This window comes from Neovison vison, chromosome 11, assembly GCF_020171115.1.
Source record: "Neovison vison isolate M4711 chromosome 11, ASM_NN_V1, whole genome shotgun sequence".
Lineage (NCBI taxonomy): Eukaryota > Metazoa > Chordata > Mammalia > Carnivora > Mustelidae > Neogale > Neogale vison.
The window spans coordinates 197,258,202-197,284,433 of NC_058101.1; the positions used below are offsets into that span (position 1 = coordinate 197,258,202).

Below are 26,232 nucleotides of genomic sequence, written 5' to 3' on the forward strand. Positions count from 1 at the left end.
TGATCCTAAAGTTTTATAAAGTAGCGTATCCTCAGACCTTTAGGCCAGTTACTGGTAAAAATATGGGAATATCTTCAGATCTAAAAATCCGCTGTCTGCATAGGACTGTAGTGTTGGGGGGCGGAATACTTGATAATTTGAATTAGTTTTCCTCACTTCTCGGTAGGTTGGGACTACGAACTCTGTTAAACATTTACCAGGATGGAACTCGCCTGGTGGCATTCATCAAGCTAGTCCTATCGGGACACACATCATAGCATTCTGTAACGAGGAGAATGTGAACTGTTTCTTACGCCATACCACCAACGGAGTCATTCAGTAAGGGGCCTGAATTCAGGGAGGAGAAGAGGGGTAATTTTCCCTTTTCCTTGATACACCGAGGCAGAAGTTTCCTTCAGGAGAGCCAGGGGAGAGCTTCGCCTGTGTTCCCTGGAGTGTGAGGAGAACAGGGCTGTACTGGGTTGACCAGGAGCACGCGAGCTGTCCAGCTGGGACTGCTTCTGGCTGTGCCCTCTGTGGCCACTCCACAGGCCAAAACATGGCAGAAAGTGCCAGGTGTCCCCCCACAGAGATCAGCAGTGATCAGACATTGTTGCTGGAAAAAATCTTAAGGGCATTTGGAAAACCTGTACTCTGACATATTTTTCATTTGGTCTCTAATATCTTCTAGTCTGTTCTTAATAAAAGAATAGTGTATGCTTTATAAGCATTGTCAGAGTACATCTTTTGTTATGGCTTGATTGAAGTGTTTTAATTAAGGAAATTGAAGTGTAAAATATCCAAATCCAAAAGAAACCACATAAGTTTTTTATTTTTCATTTTGATTATTTTTTAGAGAGGGGGACATGGGGAAACGGCAGAGGGAGAAGGAGAGAGAGAATCTTAAGCAGGCTCCAGCCCAGCACGGAGTTTGATTTCACCACCCTGAGATCTTGACCTGAGCAAAAATCACAAGCCAGATGCTTAACTGACTAAGTCCCCTGGGGCGCCCTCACAGAATTTTTTAAATTGAGATGTAATTCACTTACCAAATTCCCCATTTTCAAGTACAATTCAGTGGGACTCTGGTGTAGTTCTAGAATTGTACAACCCTCGACCCTGTGTATTCCAGAACCTTTAATCACCCCAGCAGGAAACTACCCATTCGCAGTCCCTCCCCACCCCACCTTCCCCCGGCCCCTGGCAACCCTCCACCTCCTTCCTGGCTGTGGGTGTGCCTCCTCCTGTAAACGGGGTCATACCCTGTTCATTTGTGACTGGCTTCCTTCGTTCTGCCTAGTATTTTCAGGGTCCCTATGTCCTGTAGCGAGAATCAATACTTTGTTCCTTTTAAAAACATTTTCATTCAATAATCCATTGCTGGGATACTCCTCACTTTGTTCTCCATTCGCCGGTCGCCGCCGTACACCTGCCTGGTTTCCCCTGTGGGGCCCCTGAGTTGTCCTGCCGTGAACATTCATGCACAGGCTTGTGCACGGACCTGTGTTGCCCTTTCTCCCGACTTTCCGATTCTGGCCGTGACCGTCCAGTGCTGTCTCACCGTGTTTTTGTGGTAGCCTATACAGACCATAAAACTGACGGTTTTCACCATTTTTAAGAGTATGGTTCTGTGGCATCAGCGCTGTCCTCACCGTCCACCTCCAGAACCTTCCCACTTCCCCCTGAGGGTCCGCGCCCGCTGGACCAGCAGCTCCTGACTGTCCACGCCTCCCAGCCCAACTTGTCGCTTCTAGAAATTTGACTCCTCTAGATACTTCATATGAGAGGATTTCTACAGTATTTTTCCTTTCATTCCTTTTATTCCCCCTCCACTTAACAGGACGTCTTCAAGGCCCACCTGTGTTGTAGCTTGGGTCTGAATTTCCTTTTTTTTTTTTTTAATGTATTTTTTAAAGATTTTATTTATTTATTTGACAGAGATCACAAGCAGGCAGAGAGTCAGGCAGAGAGAGAGAGGAGGAAGCAGGCTCCCCGCTGAGCAGAGAGCCCAATGTGGGGCTCGATCCCAGGACCCCGGGATCATGACCTGGGCCGAAGGCAGCGGCTTAACCCACTGAGCCACCCAGGCACCCCTTGAATTTCCTTTGGAAAACTGAATCCTGTTCCATGCTCTGTGTACCGCCATTCGGCTGTCTGTGGACACTGGGGTCGCTTTTATGTTGTGATGACTGTGAATCCAACCTCTGTTAGAGTCCCTGCTTTCACTCTGGAGTGTAGACGCAGAAGTAGGGTTGCCGGATCCTGTGGTCACTTTTTTGAGGCCTCGCTCTGCCGTCTTCACGGAGGCTGCAGCATCTCCATTACACAAACGCAGAGGTCCACCAGGATCCCGGTTTCCCCGCGGCCTCACTTGGATTTCGTTTTGACGGTGGGCGTGAAAGGGTCCCCTCGCTGTGGTTTTGAATTGTGTCTCCCCAGTGGCTAATGATCTTGAACATCCTTTTACATGCTTCTTGGCCATTGGTGTGTCTCTTTTAAGAGCTGTCTCTTCAGATCATTTCTCCATTTTTATTTTTGTTTTTAAAGATTTTATTTATTTATTTGACAGAGAGATCACAAGTAGGTTGTGGGGGGGAAGCAGGCTCCCCACTGAGCAGGGAGCCCGATGCGGGTCTCGATCCCAGGGCCCTGGGGTCATGACCTGATCCGAAGGCAGAGGCTTAACCTACTGAGCCACCCAGGCACCCCCATTTATCCATTTTTAAGCTGGATTATTTATCTTATTAAAATTGGGTTCTCTTTCTCTGTGTGAGAGTCCAGCATGGGTGCCTGGCTGCATACGGAGATTCAGGATTGGTTTATTTCTTTTTTATTCTCTGTTATTTGCAGCATCAGCAGATCCCTTTGTCTGGCTGAGGGCAGCGCAGAGCCTATCCCTACCTTTAAAATCATGCGTGGATAGTGTTCCTCGCTGAAGCAGCTGTTTGGTTGAACACCTGTCTAAAGTCTACACCGCCAGCTAAGATTTGAGCATGAAGCAGTGGTCGCTTGGCTCTTACCAGGCACCCTGCAGCTACCCCTGGCCGCCTCCCTCCCTCCCCCAAGCTCCCCCTGCCTGAGCAGGGAGGGGTGTCCTCCCTTACTGTGCCTTTCCCAGCGTGGGGTCCCACATAGAGCCCTGACGCTCCTCCCAGTGAGGACAGAGGACCCCAGGCTTCCCACTCACATTTCTTTCAGCTCATTGAGAAACTCCCACGGAGCGTGTCAGTACAGTAACACCGGTGAACACTGGTAAACGTCCACGTGTTTACTAGTGAAACGGTTTAAAATGCTTAGCGTTGAGGGGCGAGGCCCAAAGACCTTTGGGGCGTCAGTCGCCTGTGCGGTGGGAACCATTCACACTGAGGTTTGGAACAATGAGAAACGCTGCTCAAGCTGCCAGACTTTTAAAGTTGTGCTTAAAAAAAAAATCTCTTGTAGACCCTCCTCTACACAGCACCGCGATATATGCTGATGAAGACGAATTCTCCAAGCACTGCGGGTCCTCCGTGCCCTCGACTCCTCAAGGAAAAGAGGCGGAGAGAAGGTAGGGTTCTGTTTCAAGTGCTCGTGGAGCCGTGGTCAGTGGGCTCTCCCGGAGAAGCTCTCTGACACAGGCGCTTACATGACTGCTGCTTTTCGAAGATCTCTGGACCCAGCTTGGGTTTTTCCTCCAGAGAACCGGTGCACAAAAGCTTGTTCTCAGAAATTAACGTGACTTGTAGTAACTAACGGTAGGCACGTATTTCCGGTCACAGGAAACAGGCCTGGGGATGTAGTTACAGCAGGGGGACTACAGCTAATACCTTGTACATTGGAAAGTTGCCGGGAGAGTAGATCTTAGCCGTTCTCGTCACAAGAAAAACACATTCTGTAGCTCTCTGCGGTGACAGATGTTAACTAGAGTTACTGAGGAGAACATTTTGCTGTGTGTACAAGGAGCAAAGCATTGTGTTGTTCACCTGAAGCTAATACGTCAATGATACCTCAATTTTAAAAGTCAAATTTATTTTATTTTTATTTTTTATTTTTTTATAAAGATTTTATTTATTTATCCGACAGAGGGAAAGATCACAAGGAGGCAGAGAGGCAGGCAGAAAGAGGAGGAAGCAGGCTCCCTGCTGAGCAGAGAGCTCAATACGGGGCTCCATCCCAGGACCCTGGGATCATGACCTGAGCCAAAGGCAGAGACTTGAACCCACTGAGCCACCCAGGTGCCCCTAAAAGTCGGATTTAATCTAAAGAGCCCCAAAGTCATTATAATGGCCACCGGCCTATCCTACAGAACATGCTTATGAAGGGGGTTTTAGCTTTGTGGTAAAACAAGGAGGGAGGGGGAAGCTTTTTTTATTTTTTATTTTTTATTTTTTTAAGTTTTTATTTTAGTTCCAGTCTCCACGATCTCCTCATGGGGCGGGGCTGGGCACTGCTGATCCCATCACCCACTTCACCCATCCTGGCACCCTGCTCCCCTCTGGTCACTGTCAGTTTGTTCTCTGTAGTTAACAGTCTGTTTCTTGGTTTGCCTCCTACTCTCTCTTTTGTTTTTTTTTCCCTTCGCTCCTTTGTTTCTTAAATTCCGCATGTGGGTGAAATCAGACTGTTTGTCTCTCTCTGACTGACTTCACTCAGTGCGATACTCTCCAGCTCCATCCCCGTCCTTGCGAATGGCAAGATTTTGGTTTTCTGATGGCTGAGTAACATACACTGGATGTGTATCCCGCTTGATCCATTGACCAGTCGACGGCCCCTTGGGCTGTTTCCACAGTTTAGCTATTGTAAATAACGCTGCTATGAGCATCAGGATGCATGTATCCCTTTGAATCCGTGTTTTTGTATTTGGGGGGTCAATACCCAGTAGTGCAGTTTGCTGTTTAATTTTTGGGGGAACCTCCATACCGTTCTGCACAGTGGCTGCATCTGTATTCCCACCAATGGGGCACAAGGCCCTTTCTCCACAGCCTCGCCAACACCTGTTGTTTCTTACAGCCTCGATTTTAGCTGTTCTGACCCTAGGTGTAAGGTGACAGCTCACTGAGTTTTGATTTGCATGTCCCTGATGGTGAGTGATTTTATTTATTTATTTGACAGACAGAGATTACAACCAGGCAGAGCAGCAGGCAGAGAGAGGGGGAAGCAAGTTCCCCACTGAGCAGAGAGCCCGATGTGGGGCTCGATCCCAGGACCCTGGGATCATGACCTGAGCCGAAGGCAGACGCTTAACCCACTGAGCCACCCAGGCGCCCCTTGCAAGATCCTTACATACTTAGGATACTAACCCTTTATCACTTGCAAATATCTTCTCCCATTCAGTAGATTGTCTTTTAGTTTGGTTGATTATTTCCCTTGCTGTGCAGAAGCTTTTTGTCTTGGTGAAGTCCCAGTAGTTTATTTTTGCTTTTGTTTCCCTTGCCTCAGGAGAAGTAGCTATTAAGAAGTTGCTACTGCCGATGTCAAAGATGTTACTACCTCTAGGCTTTCTACGGTTTCCGGTCTCACAGTTAGGTCTTTCATTCATTTATATGGACACTAAGGGGAGTCCGGGCATCAGGGACGCACCGGGGAGAGAGCGGCATTTAGCAGGACTCGTGGAGGCAGCAGCCTCTAGGCCCCAGATCCTCACCAGGGACGTTTGGGTCTTTGTTCCTTGATCTCCTCTCCCTCACCTTTTCGTGTGCACAGGTGAGGCTGCTCTCTGCTCTCTCCTCTCTCCTTTAGCTACCCAGATGCCACTGCGCTCCTTGTCTGTCTGCCTGTCTTGCCCAGCCTTTCTCTGGGGCCTGCCATGTCCTGGAGATGGGCCATATGTCCCTAGATGCCCACGGGCACCTCGGATTCAACAAAGGCAAAGCCAAGCTCAGTCCTTTCCTCTCTCACCCAGTGTCAGCAAGCTCCTTTGACATTCTCTAGATTAATGGTCCTGCTGTCACCTGAGAGTCATTCCCAGCAGCCTCTGTTCTCTGACCAGTCTTATTTGTTCTCTCCATACCCCTGCCATGGCCTAGGCGCTTGGCTCCTCTCGCCAGCGTCCCCTGCCTGCTGTCCCTTGTCTCCAGAACTGCTCTCTCCCCTCCAGCCCACCCGCCCCACAGCTTCCAGTGCCGTCTTTCTGAAATGCCAGTTTTCTCTCCCTGGTATGCCTGCTGGCTCCAGGGGGCCCCCCATGTTCTGTCTGCATGGCGTGGAAGTTGGCATCAAATGAATGTTGAGTTGAGTGACAAAATGAACTCTCGTCTCTCTTTGGAAATTTAGGGTTTTGTTTTGATTTGTTTTGTCTTCCTTTTCAAAGGGGAAAAAAAAGGTCTTCCCTTTTACATCCCCTATGATGGGCCTGGTGTCTGTGGCCTTAGCTTTCAGTCCATCAGATGATGGCCGGTATAGTTACCTGTGAGTGGGAACACGGGGCAAGTGCAGTTCTGGGGCATGACCACAAGGTGGTGCAGTTATGGCGCTTATCTGCGCACCAAGAATAAACGGCCGGGGCGTGGGCGTGGCATGGTGTGGGAGATGACCCATACATCTGGAAGGTGGCAGACCCGCCCAGGACAAGCGGAAGTCTCCTCATGGAACTGAGCTTGTTTTAATATTGGACGAGCAACTTCTACAAGACATGTGAAAAAAAAAAAGTATAAGATACTACTGATGTTTTGTTCTTTGGTACAGGTCAGACACTTACGAAATTGAAGCAGGTGAAAACATGTCTACAGAGATGAGGGCCAAAAAGGTATGTAGGAGTGTATCTTGCAGCAGATTTCCTATTTCGATAGGATGCAGAGAAAATGTGCTATAACCACATTTTACATACAGAATGTTACATTGCAGAAGATACTTTTACTGTAAAAAGGGACTATATTTTCGTATATCTTAGATGCTTTTATTTATAGAGGCTCGAATGTCTCTGTCCCTAGTTGATTTTCATAGTGTTCATGTCATCTGTTTAGATCACGATCCACAAAGGCGTGTGAATTGTGGGGAGTGTTTATTTGGACTCTTGGGTCTGGGTCGTCCGCACCCCTCCCTGCCCCCGGCAACCTACCCGGTAATCCCGTTGCCACCTTCCTGTTATGTTCGAGCTGGAAGGTGGCGAATGAGCAATGTGGACTTGACCAGGGCTGGCCACTGTTGCCGGAAGGGGGATAAAGCATTTGTATTTTCTAAGCCAGTAATGCTGCTTTCTCGCCATAGCCAGGAAGGAGAGGCAGGCCCATTAGCGATGACTCTGAAAGCACTGAGGAAGAGGCTGTAAGAAGGAAAGTTCAACCAGCAGAGAAAATCAGGACACAGCCAGATACACCCCATACATCCTCGGAGCTTCCAGAGAAACCGGCTGCGTCGGTCACTCCTAAAAACATCAGACCCCGTAGCGCCAAGTCCGCTGTTGAAAAAGAGCCCGAGACAGAACCACGTCATTCGGTAAGAGCGTGTCTGCCACTGCCCTGGAGGGAAGAGGAGGGTTGACGGAGAAATGTTTAGGAGGAAAACAGCATTTCCTCTCTTTTCCTTTGTTTCTTTAAAAAGAGAAGTTTTATGTTTCTGTTATAAAAAATATTTGACGACATTCAGAAGGTACGGAAAGGAAGATAAAATCACCCACAATCCCGTCTCCTGAGCCACCCTGCTCCTCGGTCCAGGCTCCTCAGCGCCTTTCCTGCACTTTCCTCACCCCCGGGGTGACCAGCCTCGGGCACCTGTGTTCTAGGCTGTGGTCTTAGCGCTCGCCATTTCGTTCATGAGTGTGCCGTAGTTAATCTCTTACTAATGAGTGGCTGCAGTTAAAAAAAATTTTAAGCGCTTTCATGAATTTCTTTCTAGCTAAATCTTGGTGTACGCCCTCCATCATTTCCTTAGGAAAAAAGTGGCTAAGATAAGATGTCTGGGTCATAATCACTCTGTTTTAAATTCTTGACATTTAGTATCTTTTGGTCAAGTTCTCAATATGTCCTTTTATTCATTTGTTTTAATGTTTTGAATAATTCATCCTCCTGTTCAAAAAAAAATTTTTTTAAAGATTTTATTTATTTATTTGACAGAGATCACAAGTAGGCAGAGAGAGGGGAAGGGAAGCAGGCTCCCTGCAGAGCAGAGGACTCTGAGATCATGACCTGAGCCGAAGGCAGAGGCTTAACCCACTGAGCTACCAGGCGCCCCTCAAAAAAAAATTTAATGTGTTTTTATTTTAAAAAGTTTAATGTGTTCGTGCTGCATCATGGCCCACTTACCGTCTTCCTCACCCAGGAAATAAAGATGCAGGTGACATTCTATATAGGTTCTTATGTGTTCTTCCAGAGTTTCCTTCTGCCCATATAAATAAATATGGATGTATTTTCTTTCAGTTTCCCCTTTCTACACAAATAGAAGCATATTACACATGTTGGTCTGCCTCTGATTGGTCTATCTTGGTCAACATCCCATATAAACTTGAATTTGCAGTTGTTTGAGGTATTCTGGGAATGTGCTCTCAGGTCAAGGTGACTGACATAGTTCAGATATTATGTCTCCTTATAGGCCTATAATGGTGGGAATAGTCTCCTTTTTACAAAGTAGGGTGTTTGTTTTTAAGATTTTATTTGAGAGAGAATGAGCAGGGGGAGGGATGGAGGAAGAGGGGGAAGCAAGCTGGCCACTGAGCAGGACCCTGCGATCATGACCTGAGCTGAAGGCAGACGCTTAACCCACTGAGCCACCCAGGTGGTTTTTAATACCCCAATTTTGTGGATTCTTTAGTTCTCCAGAGTTTTGCATCATGAATTTTGTAGCTTTGTTGTTTTCTTAATTTTAGACTTAAAAGTTACAGAAATAATGCAGGAATTTCCCACGTGTTTTTTACCCAAATTCATCTAATTCTTACTTAAAAAAAATAATTTTTAAAACGATTTTATTTATTTATGTGGGAGACAGAGAATGAGCAGTGGGGAGGGGAAGAGGGAGAGAGAGAGAAGTAGATTCCCTACTTGAACAGGGAGCCTGGTGCAGAGCTGGATCCCAGGACCCCAGGACCACGACCTGAGCCGAGGGCAGAGGCTTAGCGAACTGAGCCACCCAGGCGCCCTGATTCCGACTTTATACATGATCAAAGCACAGTGAGTAAAACCAGGACTTTAGGGAAACTGGGTGGCTCAGTCAGTTCATCGTGTTCTGTTTTCTCTTTCTTACGGTTTTGGTGGCTCTGGCATTCCTCAGCTCGTGGTCACATCCCCACAGTATCTGCCTTCGGTCTTCACGTGATCTTCTCCTTTGTGTCTCGCCTCCCTCTGCCTCTCAAAGGGGCCTTGAGGTGACTCTCCGGGGCACGGACAGGTCTTAAGGGGCACCAGTCACTGCATACGGCCTTCACTAAATGACCGACCCTCCCTTCTTCCTTCTTTCCTTCCCTTTTCCCCCTCCTTCCCTCTCTCATTATTTATGGGCGCTGGTGCAGAGGGAGAGAGAGAATCCCAAGCACGGTCCACGCCCAGCATGGAGCCCTGCTACTGCAACCTGAGCCCAAATCAAGAATTAACCAGTGGAGCCACCTGGCAACACCCCCTTCTCTGCACATTTGAAATGGCAAATTGGTCAGTGAAACTGAAAACAAAGCAATAAAAGTTTATCCAATTTGCAAATCAGAGAGAAAAATTTTGGGGGGAAAAATATCAGAGTCACAGAAAACTGTGACAATACCAAAGGATCTACAATACGTATAATAAGAGTACTGAAAGAAGAGTCAGAATGGGCTAGCAAAATTAAAAATATGACTGGAATTTTCCAACTTACAGATCCAAGAAGCTCAGTAAACCCTTAAGCAAGATAAAGCCATACGTAAGCATATCAGAGTTAAAATGCCAAAAAACCAAAGATAGGCAGAAGACCTTGACAGCAGCCGGAGGAAAGAGACAGAATAAATACAGGGGAGCAATGACAAGTCTCACAGCCAGCTCACAGAAACCAGAGAGACCAGAAAACAACAAGAGCTGAGGGGAAAAAAGTCACCCCAGAATTCTACATCAGTGAATACTTCCTTTAAAAAAGGGTGAATAAACATACTTTCAGATAAAGAAAATTTTAGAGAATTTGTTGCCAGCTGATCTTTGTTAAAAGGATGCTACAGGATGTTCTTTAGGCTAAGAAAAAAGGTATCAGAAGGAAATACAGATCTATAGGAAGGAGAAAAAGACAACTGGAAAAGAAAAATCGAAGGATTACAAAGTGGGGTGTTTGGAGGGGGTGCCTGCTGGCTCAGTCTGCAGAGCAGGAGACCTCAGAATCGTGAGTTTGAGCCCATGTTGGGCTTGGAGCCTACTTGAAGAGACTAAATTCTAAAAAAATGAGTGGGTAACAGAAACTATGTATTTTTTTTCTTCTCATAATTTCCTTAAGAAATAGTTCTTTCAAGCAAAAATGACAACACTGGAAGGTTGGGTTACAACGAATGTAGAAGTAAAACCTGTGACCAGAGCAGCACAGAGGGTGACAGATAAAGGGAAGAATGTGGTCATGTCATGAGATTCATGTGGTGGGAAGTAGTTGACTCTCAGGAAGCAGAATGTATGACGTGTTCACATACTGATTCTAAGTAGCCTTTGTTAACTCAAGGATGCACATTTTTAACCCAAAAGCAACCATTCTTTAAAAATTCAGAGGCATAGCTGAGAAGCCAATTGAGCAAGGAAAATGGAAAACCAAAATATGTTCAGTTAATCCAAAATTAGCAACAGAAGGAAAAAAACAAAAGGCCAGTGGAAAACAGTAAGGAGGATGGTAGACTTGAACCTAAGGATATTTAAAATTACATCAAAAGCAAATGGGCTTCTGGAGAGTGTGCAAGAGTGGGGTGAAATAGGTGAACGGAAGACAAAGATCAATATGGCCGACTTACACCCAACCGCAGTAACAGTTATACATCGAAAGGAAGTGAACTAAGCATTACAACTACGGGGCAGAGACTGGCTAACTATAGGCTGCTCTGCAAGAGACAGCTTTAAAGACAGAAGCAAGAGCGTCATGGCTTAGTGAGACGGCCTTAGTGTCGTCCCCCTGCCCACCACAGCAATGACAGTGGGGCATCCAGCCACAGGGAATGGTGTCTGTGTGGGAGCTGTGGGATCCCACACAATACGCCCAGGGACCCAAGTCCCTGGAGGGAACCGTGTCTTGCCAACACCTGTATTTTGGCCCACTGAAGCTGATTTCAGACTTCTGCCCCCCAGAACTGTTGGAGAATTTCTGTTTCTGTTTTAAGCCACCAAGTTGTGGTAACTATAGCAGCCACGGGAAACTGAAACACGACCCAGTGACTCCTCAGTTCTGTGCTCTTTGGTTCTAGAATTTCCATTTAGTTTTGTTTTCTAAATATAGTTTCTCTGCTAAGGTATCCTGAGTTTTTGTAGTCATTTAGACCACCATTTCCTTTTACTTCTTTGGGACATATCTGTGACACCTGCTTCAATGTCTTTGCTCTGGGCTGACTTGGTGTTCATTTCTCTTGAGTATTTTTGTTTTGTTTTGACTGTGGGTCACATTTTTTGTATAACATTATTAATTTAGTACTTTCGGATTGTGTATTGGATACTGTTGACAGGTTGTTGAGACTCTGAATTCTCTCGTCGTCTTAGGAATGTTGACTTTTTATCTTTATCTTTTGTTAGGGTCAATTTGTGGAAGGCCTAACATATTTTCCAAGCAGCTCAAACTCTCTGCGACTCAACCTCTGCTATAATTGTTGCATGATAAATTACCACAAACTTTGTGACTTAAAACAACACTGTTATGACTCACAATTTCTGTAGGTCACAGGTCCAGGCCACCTTAGCCAGATTCTCCACTCAGGGTCCTACGAGTCTGAAATCAAGGTGCTGGGTAGAACAGAAATCTTATGTGAGACTCCTGGTCCTCACGTCAGATCATTCAGATTGTTGGTAGAATTTAGTTGGTTGCCTTTGCAGACCTGAGGTTCTCTCTGGTTGAAGCTGGGGGTCACCGTTAGGTCTTGGTCTCATGGCCCTAACATGGCAGCTACCATCTAAAAAAGCCAAAGAATCTCTCTAGTCAGCTACAGCGGAGTCTTCTATACGGTGACCTAAGAGGAAGAATGAGCGCCCCATCTTATTCACAGCAGCCACCCACATGCAAGGGAAGGGAGTTCTACAAATCCCTGGGGGGTCATCGTTGAATTCTGTTTACAACCTCCAGGCTCTTTCTAGTGAATCTGGTCTGAGATTGGTTTTAGGGTTTGTTAGGGTGGGTCTAGGGTAGGCCTTACTCAGGGTAGTGTTTCTCAATCCTGTTGAATTACAGTGCTGCCTAAAAAGCCTTTTTAGTTTATTTCTTAAAAATTTTTATTTATTTAAAAGAAAGAGCGCAAGCCAGGGGATAGGGGAGAGGCAGAGGGAGAAGCAGACTCCTCGCTGAGCAGGGAGCCTGAGGCAGGACTGGATCTCAGAACCCCAGGATCATGACCTGAGCCCAAGGCAGACGCCTAACCAACTGAGCCACCCAGGTGCCTGCAAGGCAACCATAGTTAAAAGCCAACTGGAAGTTTTATTTACTTTTTGAGACCATTTAATTTTTCAGTGTCTCTTTGTATTAGATTATATACATAATAATTTAGAACTAAATGAGGAGGGTTGCTGGGGGGGGCGGAGCATGGGAGGCATGGGGTGGTGGGGTGATGGACATCGGGGAGGGTCTGTGCTATGGTGAGTGCTGTGAAGTGTGTAAACCTGGTGATTCACAGACCTGTACCGGGGCAGGTAATACATTATATGATAATAAAAAAATAATTTAGACCTAAATGAGAGTAACAGCCAGAATTAAGTGATTAAGTGTTTGATAATACTGTGCTCAGAATACTTACGTTTTAAGAGAAGGAAAACTTTTCTTAAACATCTTTGCAATTTTTTTTTGTAGAAAACTCAGAAAAAGGTGTTTTGTGGCAGAAAGAAGAAATCAAGAAGTGAAGCCAGAGACTCAGGTACAGAATAGTGTTTTATACCTTATCAAGCATTCAAGAATTTTATTTTAAAAACTTTGTTAAAGTAGTAAATTATAAGTATATAAAATTGCTACTTTAAAAAGCTAAGAATATGTGTATTTGTAGTAACTGATTTTTTTCCCGACATCTGTCATGAAAATTTTCAACCTACAACAAAGCTGAAGGACTCTTACAATATGTATTTATAGGGTTAGATTTTACTGTTACACCTGCTCTATCGCCTTAATTTTTCATCACAGTGTTGAAACCTTGCTGAACACATAACGTGGTTTCGCCCTTCTGAATAAGGTTCTTTTTTTTTTTTTTTCACTTGGCGTAACTTGAGATTCATCTGCATTTTTATTGCTACAAGTCGAAATTTTTTGAAAAATGGGAGGAAAATAAAGCATTTTCTCCCCTTCATTTCTTTTAAAAGATAAGTCATATATGTTTAGAAAATTTGGAAAGTGTAGAAAGGAAGAAAAAATCACCTACAATCCCCTCATCCAAAAAGAGCCCCCCTGCTTTATGGTGTATACTCTTCAATCCTTCTACCTCAACTGCCCACCCCAGATGGGATCTTATCCTTATCCCAGATGGGATCATATCCTTATCATTAAGTATCGTACAACCCAATTTTACTCGGTGCGTGACCTTTTGCCCACATTGCTAAAACCAGATCAGCACACTGAGGAATGGCTGTGTGTTCCAGAAGTGATCTGTGAGGTAGATTAAAATTACGGAACTGTAATTCACAAAGAGCTCTCTGACCAGCGGTGTTGGGTGGACCAGGGAGCTCTGAGTCAGCAGTGCGTTAGGCTCTTCTGGCAGAAATGGGAGAACGGGGGGGGGGCAGTTAGTGACCTCGGAGAGGCGAGTTTTTAGCTTGCACTGGCTTAGGGAGAGGTGAGTTGGCTCCTTCCTTGTGCCTCTCCAACCACAGCTCTTTCTGGCAATTTGGTGGGATGGTTTTTGTTGTGGGCTTTCAGAACCCTGGGCCTAGAGCCAAAATATGTTCAGTATGTTAAATGGACTTCTCTTAATATTCCAGATCGTTCCGACTCTCAACCTATTTGGTGTCTGAAAGGAAAGAAAGCCAGTGACATCTCAGAGTTAGATGTCGTTTTGTCTGCCTTTGAGAAGACCATCCTGGAGTATGAGTAAGTCTTCCGACGTGATATACGTGCCCAGTGAACGTTCCTTGAAGCATCACTTTGCTCATCCCATGGCTTCTGTTGTGTTTTCATCACCTAGTTGATGAATTTTTACATTTCCATTATAATTTTTTCTTTAATCTTGTGAATTATTTAGTAGTATGTTTTGGTATGCCCAAATATGTGACTTCTTAATTTATATTTTTATATTAACCTGTGTCTTAAAACATGTGATCAAATTTGAGAGACTGGTGATATTTTCTGTAATTTTGAGGCTTTCTTTATAGCCTACCTAGCACATAATCTATGGGGAATCTAATTATTGGATCTATGTCGAATCAGTATTGTTTTTCCTGATTCTTTTATCAGTTTATGCTATATATATTTAGAGACTATTCTGTTAGGACATCACATTTAATTGCTCTGTCTTGTAGTCTGAACATTTTATCCTTCTGTAGTACCCTCTCCATTCCTAAAAGTGTTTTGGTCTTAAAATCTGTTTTATCCGATACCAGTATTGTGTCACTAGATTTCTTTTGCTAAGATTTGCTAGAACTTACATTCTTTTTACTTCCTTTTATTTCCAGCCTTTGTCTGACCTTAAAATAATTTTTTATAAGAAATAGTAAAGTTTAGGGGTACCTGGGTGGCTCAGTCAGTTAAGCGTCTGCTTTTGGCTCAGGTCATGATGTCAGGGTCCTGGGGTCCAACCCTGCATTGGGTTCCCTGCAGTGGGGAGCCGCTTCTTCTCTCCCTCTGCCCCTTTCCCACTGCTCCTGCTCTCTTTCACACATGCACTTGCGTGTACTCTCTCTCAAATAAATAAAATCTTTAAAAAAAACAGTAAAGTTTAAATCCAATGTATCCATCTTTCTTGACTTCAGTCAATTCACATACAATTACCAATATATTTGGAAGAATGTGTTGATGTGTTGTTTTTACTTTAGTTTTTTTGGTTCTCCTTTGATGTTTTTAGTTATAACTTTTTAAAAAAAAAATAAAATTTATAACTCTCCACTAGTAAGATTAGAACTCTGTCAAGCTCTCTTAACTCTTGGTCACCTCTCCCATTCCCCTACCCCAGAGATTTTTAATTCTGGGGTAAGATACATTGTTTTCTCCTCTCTATTTTTAAGACCGCAGCAAACCTTATTAAGGCATTTATTTGCTCACCTTCATGTCATACATTTCTTAGGACAACTTTTGGTAATGTCTCTTTTCTTATTTAAGTGTTTATCCCAACATTTGTGAGTGTGGCTCTTTGTGCTGTAAATATGTCTAACTCCTTTGGATTATTTTGGTCATGACATTGAATTTGAAGGACAGTTTAGCTCAATGTAGTATTCTAGGTTCCAAATAATTTCCTTAAATACTTTGGAGTCACTGTTCCTTTGTCTTCTTTAGCATCTAGTATTGATTTGGAAAATTTGGTGTCTGTCAGTCTTGTTTATATGTGATCTGCTATTTTTCTCTAAGCTTTTAGAATATTTTGTGTGTGATATTCTTTAATTTCACTCTGTTGGGTCTCACTTTTCCAGTCTAAGGTGGTTCTTTTTTACTCCAAAATTAAAAATATTTTTGATCTCTCTAATGCTATATCCTTGTCCTCTGCTTTGTTTTTCTAGATTTCCTCAGTCTAGAAACAAGAACTTTGCTAACTTGCTATTTCTCTGGTATTTCCAAAATGCCATTTATCTCATCTACCCAGTCTTGTAATGTAGCCTTATGACGTTCTGTCTAACATTTCTATTTGGTTCCCTTTATGTCATGTTATATGTTGCTACTGTCCTCCATAGAATATTTATTAGGCTAATTTCAAAATACTGTCTTACTTATTTTGAAATACCTCCTGCTCTTAGAATTTCTGGTCTAATAATTTGTTTTCTCTTTAATATAGTTGTGTTCCTCTGTTGTTCCTCTAGCCGATGAGCTTATGTACCTCCGTCTGTCAGCTTTTCTGTCACACAGACAGTGTATGTAAGGGAAGACCAAGCCGTGATTCCTGTCCATTCCCAGGAGTGCCAGGGAGGGGGCTGGCTAAGGTCTAGGGAGGAAAGCCTCACTTACCCCACCTGGTAACCTGTCCGGCCTGGGCTTAAGCTTGGCCCGCCAGCTCTCAGTAGCGAATCTAATCCTTAGATTATCATTCTCCAGCCCTGGGGGTTTGGCAGGGGAACGGGGAGGAGACAACCGGCCAAAGGTAGTCTCCACGTTGCTTTCCAGGCCCCGTAGTCGCAGCCCAGGTTTGACTCTCGGAGGCACAGGGACAGAGACAGACATTGGCTGCGGCTCTTCGGCGCAGCTTGTGAGAATCATGCTGGGGAAGAAGCGGAGGCCAACCTCTATGTCTCCCTTCTGGTGCTGGGCCACAGCCCCTGTCCCTCTCACCGGTTCACCCATTCTAAATACCTCCTCCTCTCACCTCCGCGTTTTTCACAGCTTTCCCCATTTTGAGGGAGTTTTCCCTCTTTGGTTCTTCTGGGATTGATCTTGGGGAAAGGAGCTAGCCTGTCACGCTAACTTAGCATCTTTGTGGGAATTGTCGGTTTTATTCTTCTGTAGTGTATGTTCTCTTTGGTACTGTATGGTCTAAAGCCAGTGTGTGGTTAAAATTGGTACAGGTCTCTGACTAGAGACCAGCTCTTGACTGTGTCACTCTTCCCACTCCTAAATCTCTTCAAAGGAAGAAAAGACTTAAAGATTTCTTTTATTTTAGCAAAATGGCAATATCTTACCTTTTAGCATAGTGTTCTTGATGATTTAGAAGAGCTGATTTACAAGAGAATGATTTAGAAGAGCTGTAGTATTTTTGTTAGCCTTTTTTTTTTTTTAAATAGGCTCCAGGCCCAGTGTGGGACTTGAACTCATGATCCTGAGATCAAGAGTCGCATACACTAGCGACTGAGCCAGCCAGGCACTTCATGGACTTTTTTTTTTAATTGAATAATGTATAATTTGTTTCAGGGGTACAGGTCCGTGATTCATCAGTCTTAATCACATACCCTTGTGTTTTTGTCATACCGCATGATTCTGGTAGAATCACTGGTCTTGTTTTATTTTCTTAACCTAAAGTATTCTCAACCACATGAAAAGTTTTATTCAAAATCAAGTTAAATATTTGAGGGTGTACTGTTTTTAGTACCCTATATCTGGAACTCACACCTGAATAATTTGCTAAGTTTACAGATTGTAAGCAATTTACCAATGTATATATAATTAGGGAAATAGGCCATGAAAGGCAGACAGTAAAAACATAGGCTATTTTATAACTGATTCAATTATTCAGTTATTTGTAGGGAAGTGACCAGATTTTTAAGGTACTAGAATTTGAAAAAGTTGGGTCCGGCTATTGTATGTAGACCACCACCATTTCAGTTGGTATAGTCTACTAAAATTATTATCATTGTAAGCCATATGCAGAAAGATCTCACCAGTTTTCCTAATTTTTTATAACCAGTTTTCTAATTTTTTAACATCTTAAAGTCATGATTTCATATTTATATTAGAAATACCTTTTTTAAAGTTAGAGCTGATGAACTTTTTAATTATGAATTTTTATTTTTAAAATTTATTTTTATTTAAATGTGCATTTATGTACCATAAAATTTACCATCTTAACCGTTTTTAAGTATACAATTCAGTAGTGTTAAGTACTTGGTTTGCTCTCTCAAGATTGTTTTGACTATTTGGTGTCCTTTCAGATTCCATATGAAGTTTAGGATTTTTATTTTCTGTTTCTGCAAAAAAGCCATTGGAAATTTAGTAGTTACTGTATTGAATCTATAGATTGCTTTGGCTTCCAGTCCATGAACATGGGATGTTTTTCCTTTTATTTGTATCCCCAATTTCTTTCAACAATGTTTTTATAGTTTTCGGTGTATAAATATTTTACCTCCTTGGTTAAATTTATTTCTAAGTATTTTGTTCTTTTTGATGCTATTGTAAATGGGATTGTTTTCCTAATTACCTTTTTGGACTGTTCATTGTTAGTATATAGAAATGCAACTGTTTTCTGTATGTTCATTTTTGTATCCTGCAATCTTGCTGAATTTGTTTATTCTAACAGTTTCTGTGTGTGTATGGGATCTTCAGGTTTTTCCACATATAAAATCATGTCCTCTATGACAGAGGGAACAGGGAACCTCTATGACAGAGGTAATTTTACTTCTTTTCCAGTTGGATACCATTTAGTTCTTTTTCTTACCTAATTGCTTTGGCTAATATTCCCAGTACTGTGTTGAATAGTAATGGCAAGTGAGGCATCCCCACTTTGTTCCTGGTCTGAGGGCAATAGCTTTTAACTTTCACCACTGAGTATGATGTTAGCTGTAGCCTTTTCATGTATGGCCTTTATATTGATGTAATTTCCTTCTATTCATAGTTTCTTGAGAGTTTTTATTATGAAAGTGTGTTGGATTTTTTCGGGTGTTTTTCCTCTATCAATTGAGATGCTCATATGGCTTTTGTCCTTCCGTTCTGTTATTGTGTGTTGCATTGATTGTATTTCTTATGTTGAGCTATCCTTGCATTCCAGAAATCCACTTCATGATGTATAATCATTTAAATGTGTTGTTGAATTCCCTTTACAAGTATTTTGTTGGGGAGTTTTGCATTAATAAGGATATTGGTCTTTCATTTTTTCTTTGAGTATCTTTGTCTGATTTTGTTGTCAGGGTAATGCCAGGCTCATAAAATAAGTTTGGAAGTGTTTCCTTCCCCCACTTAAATTTCTTGTAAGAGTTTGAGAGGGATTGTTAATTCTTTTTCAAATATTTGGTAGAATTCTCTAGTGAAGCCACCTGGTTTGGGGGTCTTAGATAGGAGGTTTTTGATTAGTGATCCAGTCTCCTTTACCAGCCATGTTTGAACATATTTTTTATTTCTTCCTGATTCAATCTTAGCAGGCTTTATGTTCTTAGAATTTCTGCATTTCTTCAAGGTTACCCAGTTTGTGGGCTTGTAATTGTTCACAGCAGTCTCTTATGAGGCTTTTTACTTCTGTGGCATCAGTTGTAATGCCTGCTCTTTCATTTTCTTAGTCTTTTTTTTCTTAGTCTATCTAAGGATTGGTCCGTTCTGTTGATCTCTTCAAAAAACTATTAGGGGGCGCCTGGGTGGCTCAGCAGGTTAAAGCCTCTGCCTTCAGCTCAGGTTGTGATCCCAGGGTCCTGGTATTGAGCCCCACATCTGGCTCTCTTCTCAGCAGGGAGCCTGCTTCCCCCCGCCCCTCTGCCTGCCTTTCTGCCTACTTGTGATCTCTGTCAAATAAATAAATCTTTTAAAAAAAAAAAACAAAACTATTAGGTAAATTCTTTTTCCTGTTTTTCATTTTATTTATTTCTGCTCTAATATTTACTGTTCTTCATTATGCTAGTGCTAACTTTGATCTTTTTCTAGTTTCTTGAGGTGTAAAGTTAGGTTGTTGATTTGAAGTATTTCTTCTTTTTAATGTACGTGTTTATTGGTATCAGCTTCTTAGTACTGCTTTTGCTGCATCCCATAAGTGTTGGTAATTGTTTTTGTTCTCATTTGTTCCAAGATATTTTCTGATTTCCCTTGTTATTGTTTGAACAATTGGTAGTTTATGAATGTATTGTTTAATTTCCACATATTTGTGAGTTTTCTGGGTTTCCTTTTGCTGTTGATTTCTAGTTTTGTTCCACTGTGGTCCCATAAGACACTCAGCATGATTTCAGTTGAATTAAATTGGTTAAGACTTATTTTGTCACCTAACATGTGATCTGTCTTGGAGAATGTTCTTTGTGCTTGTCAGAAGAATGTGGATTCTGTTATTGGATGGAATGTTCTATGTAGGTGATTTAGATCCATTTGGTTTATAGTTTTGTTCAAATCTCCTGTTTTTTTTATCTTCCTGTTTTATCCTCTGTCTGGTTGATGTATTGTTGAAAGTGAAGTATTGAAATAACGTACTCTTCCTGTGTTACTGCCTGTTTCCCCCTTCAGTTCTGTTAATTCAGAATTGTTGAATTGCTCCAGTGTTGGGTGCACATATAGCTTTTATATTTTCCTGGTGAACTGACCTTTTTTTCATTACATAATATTCTTCCTTTGTGACTATTTTTGACTTTGTCTATTTTGTCCAATGTAAGTATGGTCACCACTGCTGTCTTTTGGTTACCATTTGATGGAGTATCTTTTTTGCCTTTAGCCTGTATATTTCCTTACCTAACTAAAAAGTGAGTCTCTTGTAGAAAGCATGCAGTTGGATCTTTTTTTTTTTTCTTTTTTAAATCTAGTCAGCCACTTGATTTCTTTTGATTGGGGAATTCCTGATAATGACAGACTTACTACTGAATTCTTTTGTTTTCTCTAAGTCTTATAGTTGTTTAGTTCTTTTCCTCTCTCCTCACCTTCCTTTGTGTTTCATTGATTTTCTTTCTTTCTTTTTTTTTTTTTTTTTGTAGTGACATGTCTTGATTCACTGTTCTTTTGTGCTTCTGTAGATTTTGTGTGTAAATGTGTGTGCATACACTGGGGGTGACATAAATGATTTTAATAGCAGTCTGCTTCAAAATGATAACTTAACCTCAGTCGCCTACTTTATGTCTCCCTCCCTCACTCTATGGGGATAAACAACACTTTGTTATTGATAGCACAGATTTCACCTTTTTGTTTTTTTACCATTAGACACAGTTTCATAGTTTTTTATGCTTTTATCTTTTAAATTCTGTATCAGTATTAAACGTGATCTGTGCATTACTATCACAGTTTTATGGGGTCTTTATCCATCTGTATATTTACCTTTACCAGAGACCTTTATATTTTCATATACTTTTGTGTTATTGTCTGTTGTCCTTTTTTTTTCAACTTGAAGGACTCCCTTTAGTAATTCTTATAAGGCAGGTCTAGTGATGATGAACCCAGCCTTTGCTTATCTGGGAAAGTCTTTATTTCTCCTTGATTTCTGTAGGATAATTCTGCCAGGTATAGTATTCTTAGATGGCACTTTTTTCTTTCAGTGCTTTGTACACATCATCCCATCCTCTGTCCTATAATGTCTCTGCTGAGAAATCCACTGACAATGTTATGGGAGTTCCTTTGTACATGACAATTTGCTTTTCTCTTGCTACCTTCAGGATTCTATTTTTGCCTTTGAATTTTGACAGTTTGAATATCATGTGTGTCAGTGTGGGCCTCTTTGGGTTCCTCTTAGTTGAGGTCTTTTGAGCTTTCTGAATTTGGGTGTCCATTTCCATCCTCAGATTTGGGAATTCTGGAGCATTTCTTCAAACATGTTCTCTGCTCCTTTCTGTTCCTCCTTTTCGGGGTTACTTGTAACACACATAATGGTATATTGAATGGTTCCCATAAATCTCAAAAGTTCTCCACTTCATTCTTCTTTTTGTTCTTCCACCTTGATAGTTTCAAAAGACTTGATAATTTTCAAATGCCATTTCTTTCCTCTGCTTGATCAAATCTACTGTGAACCCATCTAGTGACTTTTTCAATTGTCATTGTATTATTCAGCTCCAGAATTTGATTCTTTTTATAAGTTTTCTTTGTTGACATTCTCATTTTGTTTATGCACCATTTTCCTGATGTATTTTATTCATGTGTTTTCTTATAGCACATTGAGCTTCATTAAGATTACTATTTTTGAGTTAGGAATTTGCTTATGAATGTTATGTATTTGTTATGAATTTGCTAATTCATAGGTTTCCATTTCTTTATTTAAAGTCTATTTCTCGGGATTTTTCCCCCCACTTGGTTGGGTTATGTTTTGTTTCTAGTGCTTTATTATTTTTTGCAGTGTTTTGTACATATAAAAAGCAGCCACCCCTCCTGGTCTTTACATACTGGATTTGTACAGGGGAAGGCCTTTGCCAGTCAGCCTGGGTGGTCCCTTAATCCTTTCTGGGGGTGTATCTTCTTTGGCCTTGAGCATGCAATTTTCCAACTAGAGAGGTTTTGCTTCTTTTTTAGGGATTTGTGATCTCTGAAGACTAGAGCTCCCTCTGGTGTCTCTCGGTGGTACTGTAGGTTCTGTCGTGCTGCAACAAGGTGCTGAGCTCCTTTGTGGTTTCTCCGACCAGAGGCATCCAAAATATTTGTTATCACCACTGCTCTACTTCAGGTGACACAGAAACCATTCCAAATGTTGGATAACCTTCTTCTCTTCTCTTTCCCTGCCAAGGGAGAAGGTATGAGCTGGGCCATTTGTCCTGCTATCCTGTGAGTGGCATTGCTGCTTCTCTTACTAGAGCAGCCGCTGAGCTCTCTTCCCCATGGCAGCCAGGCATTCCCAAGTACGCTGCTTCCGTTATCCTCCAGGATTGGGAAAGATGGAGGGGAGGCCCTTGGGCAGCCTCCGAAAAGCCAGAACCTTGGACCTACGTTCCATTCTTTTCTTTACCACGCACGGAGCTTCTCGATTGAACCAAGCTGTGCTGGCTTGGAAGGTGGGCTGTCCAAGTTGATATGAAGCCACTTTTCTTACCTGTTTCAGTAGGATTGTTCCTGACTTTGAACTTGCCTGCAACTTGATTGGTTTCTGGGATTCTCACAAGGCCTTTTGGGCTGTATATAGTTGTTAAATTGGTATCCCTATGCGGGGAATCTGGCTTGGGGCTTTCTATTCCACTATCTTGCTGATGTCACTAGAAACACACTTCTAACACTTTTCTAATGAGACCTTTTACAAAGATCTGTATTCGAAAGTACAGGCCTTCTCTTGTGTCACGCTTCGCTTAGCCCCCTTCTCCTGAGTACCTTTTCCTTCTCATGGATCTCCCCCAAGAGAGAAACCATTTTCTAATCACCTGTCATTTATATAGAGTATTTGTTACTTTCGATTCAAAGGACCCTTTCTAGTACCCTACGGGGCTGAGGCAGAGTAGGGGGTCACGGCTGTCCTGGAAGATGGCTGCCACTGCTGCACGCCAGACTGGGAGCCTTGGGCCCTCCTCTGATGACGGGGACCAGAACCAGTTTGTTAGGGTGAGCTCTGCATGGTTTTGAAGAACTGTACGTTCAGCTGTGTCAGTGCCGCTGACTTCTCCCTACTTACTTCTTGGGCAGTCCAGATGTGTCACACAATTATTCCTCCAGTTGTTGGCAGGCAGGGAGGGGCTGAAGTCTCCCGCTCATTGGATCCAGTGCCAGGAAAAGGAGAGGGACTGGCTGTACACCTTTCTACGTCACTTGCCTTCACCTGTGGACATAGCCAGTATCAGGGAGTGAAGCTAACCACATACTCCAAGGCTTAGGGAAAAAGAATTCCTGTTCCTTCTCTTCTGTTGAGGCTGTTTGTAGTGTTTGGGTTTTTTTTTTTAAGATTTTATTTATTTGAGAGAAACAGCATGAGCTGGGAAGGTGGGGGTGTAGAAGGGGCAGAGGGAGTGGTATACTCTATGCTGAGCAGGGAACCCACCACTGGGCTCGATCCAAAGACCTCAGGATCATGACCTGAACCTAAGGCAGATGCTTAACCAACTTAGCCACCCAGGCACACCTTTAGTTTTTTTTTTTAAGCCTGAGAAATATCTCTAGCCATCCCGTTTTAGATCTTCAAAATGGTGTATGTCTAATTGTGGTTTGTTGATGTGCTAAGAAAATGAAACACACCTTTCAAAGTCCTTTATATAATACCTAGTCTGATCTTTTTTTTCCCCTGCTATAGGCAAAAAGTAGAATCTAAAATTTTTAAGGAAGCCATCAAAAAATTTCATTCTAATATGAAAGAAGAACTCATCAAAACGGTAAGTTCGTTGACATAAATTTGTCAGACTCAGTTTGTACGCTCATCCTGCGGCAGCGGACGGTTATCCTAGAAAAGATCTCATGTGCTAGTGATATGGTAAAGAGCTCATTAGAACTGTTCCTGTTTCACAGGTTGTTTTTAAACTAAATGCAATAGATCGTAAGTTAATAAACATTTTAATTTTGGAAAATGCACAAATATTTTTTTCTTTTGTGCAGCTTAAAGAAGTCCAGATGTCAAAAACTCTGAAAAGGAAGAACACGAAGGTAAGTCACGTGTGTGTGATTAGATGCAGACAGTCACGTGGGCCACTGAGCCATGCAGAGCTAAGTAACGCCCTTGACTCTGGCTTTCAGGACCTTTGCTTTGTCGAAGGTTTTTTTTTTTTTAAGTCAGGCTTTTATCCGGTTGGTCTTGTGGGTGTGTGGGTGTGCACGCGAAGGGATGGGGCTCCCAGCCAGCCTAAGGCAGCTATCAAGGCCCAAATAACGACTTCCATGGTATTAACTGTAACTAATTATCAAGTAATACATATTTATTGCTTTTGTGGCTGTCAAAGAATAAAACCTTTTAGCATAAAGAACTGTTCCAGTCTCAAGTCAAGGGACAGCCTGGGAAGAATACGGTGGTAAGGGTTCAGCGACCTCATCTCTTGTCCTGGTTCTTCTACTTCAGTGTTGTCCCACCTTCTTAGAAACTCTGTACCACGAGGATATGTGAGGAGAAACAAGTCAGGGAGCCCCGGGCCTTACTTGCCCATCGGGGTGTGTGTGTGACCAGATGACCTCTGAGCTCCACACTTGCATGAATCCAGGATTGGAAGAGCGGCTCCCCCTTCACATTTATAATAGAAATGCAGTTGAAACGCATATATTTTTGTTTCCACGACTTACAGACCTTCGCTGGGTTGTTCTCCTTCAGTTTCATTGTCCTGCTGGTCAGCTCTGCATTCCTTGCAAGGGAACCGTCCGAGTGTCCAGTGTCCCTAAAAGGGACGGCTGAAATAATAATCTGTAATATATAAATAATCTCTTTAAAACACAGATTGGATTTGGGCAGTCTCCTGCATCAGCATTTTCCTGGTGTACCTACATAAAATCCCAACTCCTTACTGGATGGCTCGTGGGGTCTGAAAGGTCTGGCCCCTGCTTCCCCTTTAGAGTTGTCTTGGAGTAAATGCCCCTGCGGTCTCTTTCCCACTCCACCTCTAACACCTGGTACAGGGTCGCTAGCAGTGCTGGAATATTTAGGGAGTTATTTTAACAAATTGTTGTCTTGCTTTAGATTATTTCAGATATTGAAAAGAAAAGGCAGCGTTTGCTTGAACTCCAGGATGAACTGCTTCGGTAAGATAATGTCTTATCTAAGCTCCTCTAAGAACTTACCTGAAGGGATGTGATTACAGTACAGTAGGGGTGGGGGGGGCCCACCGCTGAGGTCTGTATTGTCCTGCGATCCCAGGTGTTCTTGGTGTCTGGAAGCTCAGTGAAGGTGGTCGTGCTGCGGAGCGGGAGCTTTTGGCAAAAGAGAGTTCGGCCCGGATCTGTCTGCGGCCAGATCTGACCCCGGCCCACGAGGCAGCCCACGTAGAGATTTAGTGTGCAGACTCTGGGACTGGATACCCAGGTTCAAACCCAGTTCAGCTACTTACCGGCTGTGCCCCCTTGGGTCAGGCTGCTGACCTTCCCAGGGCTTCAGTTCCTCTTCAGTAAAGGAGCACGATACCCACCCCTCCCGGGGCGCCGGGAGGGCTAAATGACTAAACACGCGGAGTGCTTCGCGGCGATGCCATTCAGCTGGTGCCATGTGTGTTACCGGTTCTTGTTACTGTGGTCGCTGGCGTGGTGCTTGTGTGATGTGAACAGGCCCCCGTGTGCGGGGTCTAGGACCCTGGGACCCCGCGGTGGGGTCGCCTGCACGCAGGGCTCAGGAGGCCTTCCGTGCGGCCAGGAGGACTGGCTGAAGGGGTCCTAGAGCAGCAGAAGGAGCAGCAGTCAGGTCCACTCTGTGCTCCGAAGAGTGTTGCAAAACAGGGCGAGAAAGTGGCATGATCAGAAAAGAGCACCTGTAATTCCAGTGCCGAGTCTGAGACTGGAATGCCAGAGAGGTTTGGGAGAGGGTCCAGCGCGTTGGCTCCCCTGTCCCGCCTGGGCCAGTGCCGGACTGGGGAAAAGTTTCCAGGGGCTCAGGCCTAAAGAAAACCACATTTGAACAAGCTTCCTTGGTGCGCGGGGCACCGGCCTGCAGGCTTCAGATATTTGCTTGTTAACCCATCTCCCAGGATTATGGGGATATGATGTCTGTTTAATAAGAAAAAGACATTTTCGTTAAAGACCAGCCTCTTGGTTCCTTTTTTAGATATAATTCTAGACATTGAAAAGTATATCTTGAAAAGGCCTAGAAAGAAAAATGCAGTGTCTGGTTATTCT

At 43.1% G+C, this 26,232-nt stretch overlaps 2 protein-coding genes across 3 annotated transcripts in view; one reads left to right on the plus strand and one right to left on the minus strand.

The window, feature by feature from the left end:
• The window catches only part of CENPU (centromere protein U), a 33,703-nt gene that overhangs the window by 4,759 nt on the left and 2,712 nt on the right, over positions 1-26,232 (plus strand). For both annotated transcript variants that reach the window (XM_044225634.1, XM_044225633.1), the window contains exons 4-11: positions 3,421-3,526; positions 6,643-6,703; positions 7,165-7,392; positions 12,865-12,928; positions 13,980-14,088; positions 23,723-23,801; positions 24,022-24,069; positions 25,088-25,149. In XM_044225634.1, coding sequence (XP_044081569.1) covers positions 3,421-3,526; positions 6,643-6,703; positions 7,165-7,392; positions 12,865-12,928; positions 13,980-14,088; positions 23,723-23,801; positions 24,022-24,069; positions 25,088-25,149 — 757 coding nt within the window. The remainder of the gene's footprint in view (positions 1-3,420; positions 3,527-6,642; positions 6,704-7,164; positions 7,393-12,864; positions 12,929-13,979; positions 14,089-23,722; positions 23,802-24,021; positions 24,070-25,087; positions 25,150-26,232) is intronic.
• PRIMPOL (primase and DNA directed polymerase) overlaps positions 25,923-26,232 on the minus strand; it is a 69,286-nt gene continuing 68,976 nt past the window's right edge. Inside the window, exon 17 of the mRNA XM_044225630.1 lies at positions 25,923-25,994. Coding sequence (XP_044081565.1) covers positions 25,989-25,994 — 6 coding nt within the window. The 3' untranslated portion in view covers positions 25,923-25,988. The remainder of the gene's footprint in view (positions 25,995-26,232) is intronic.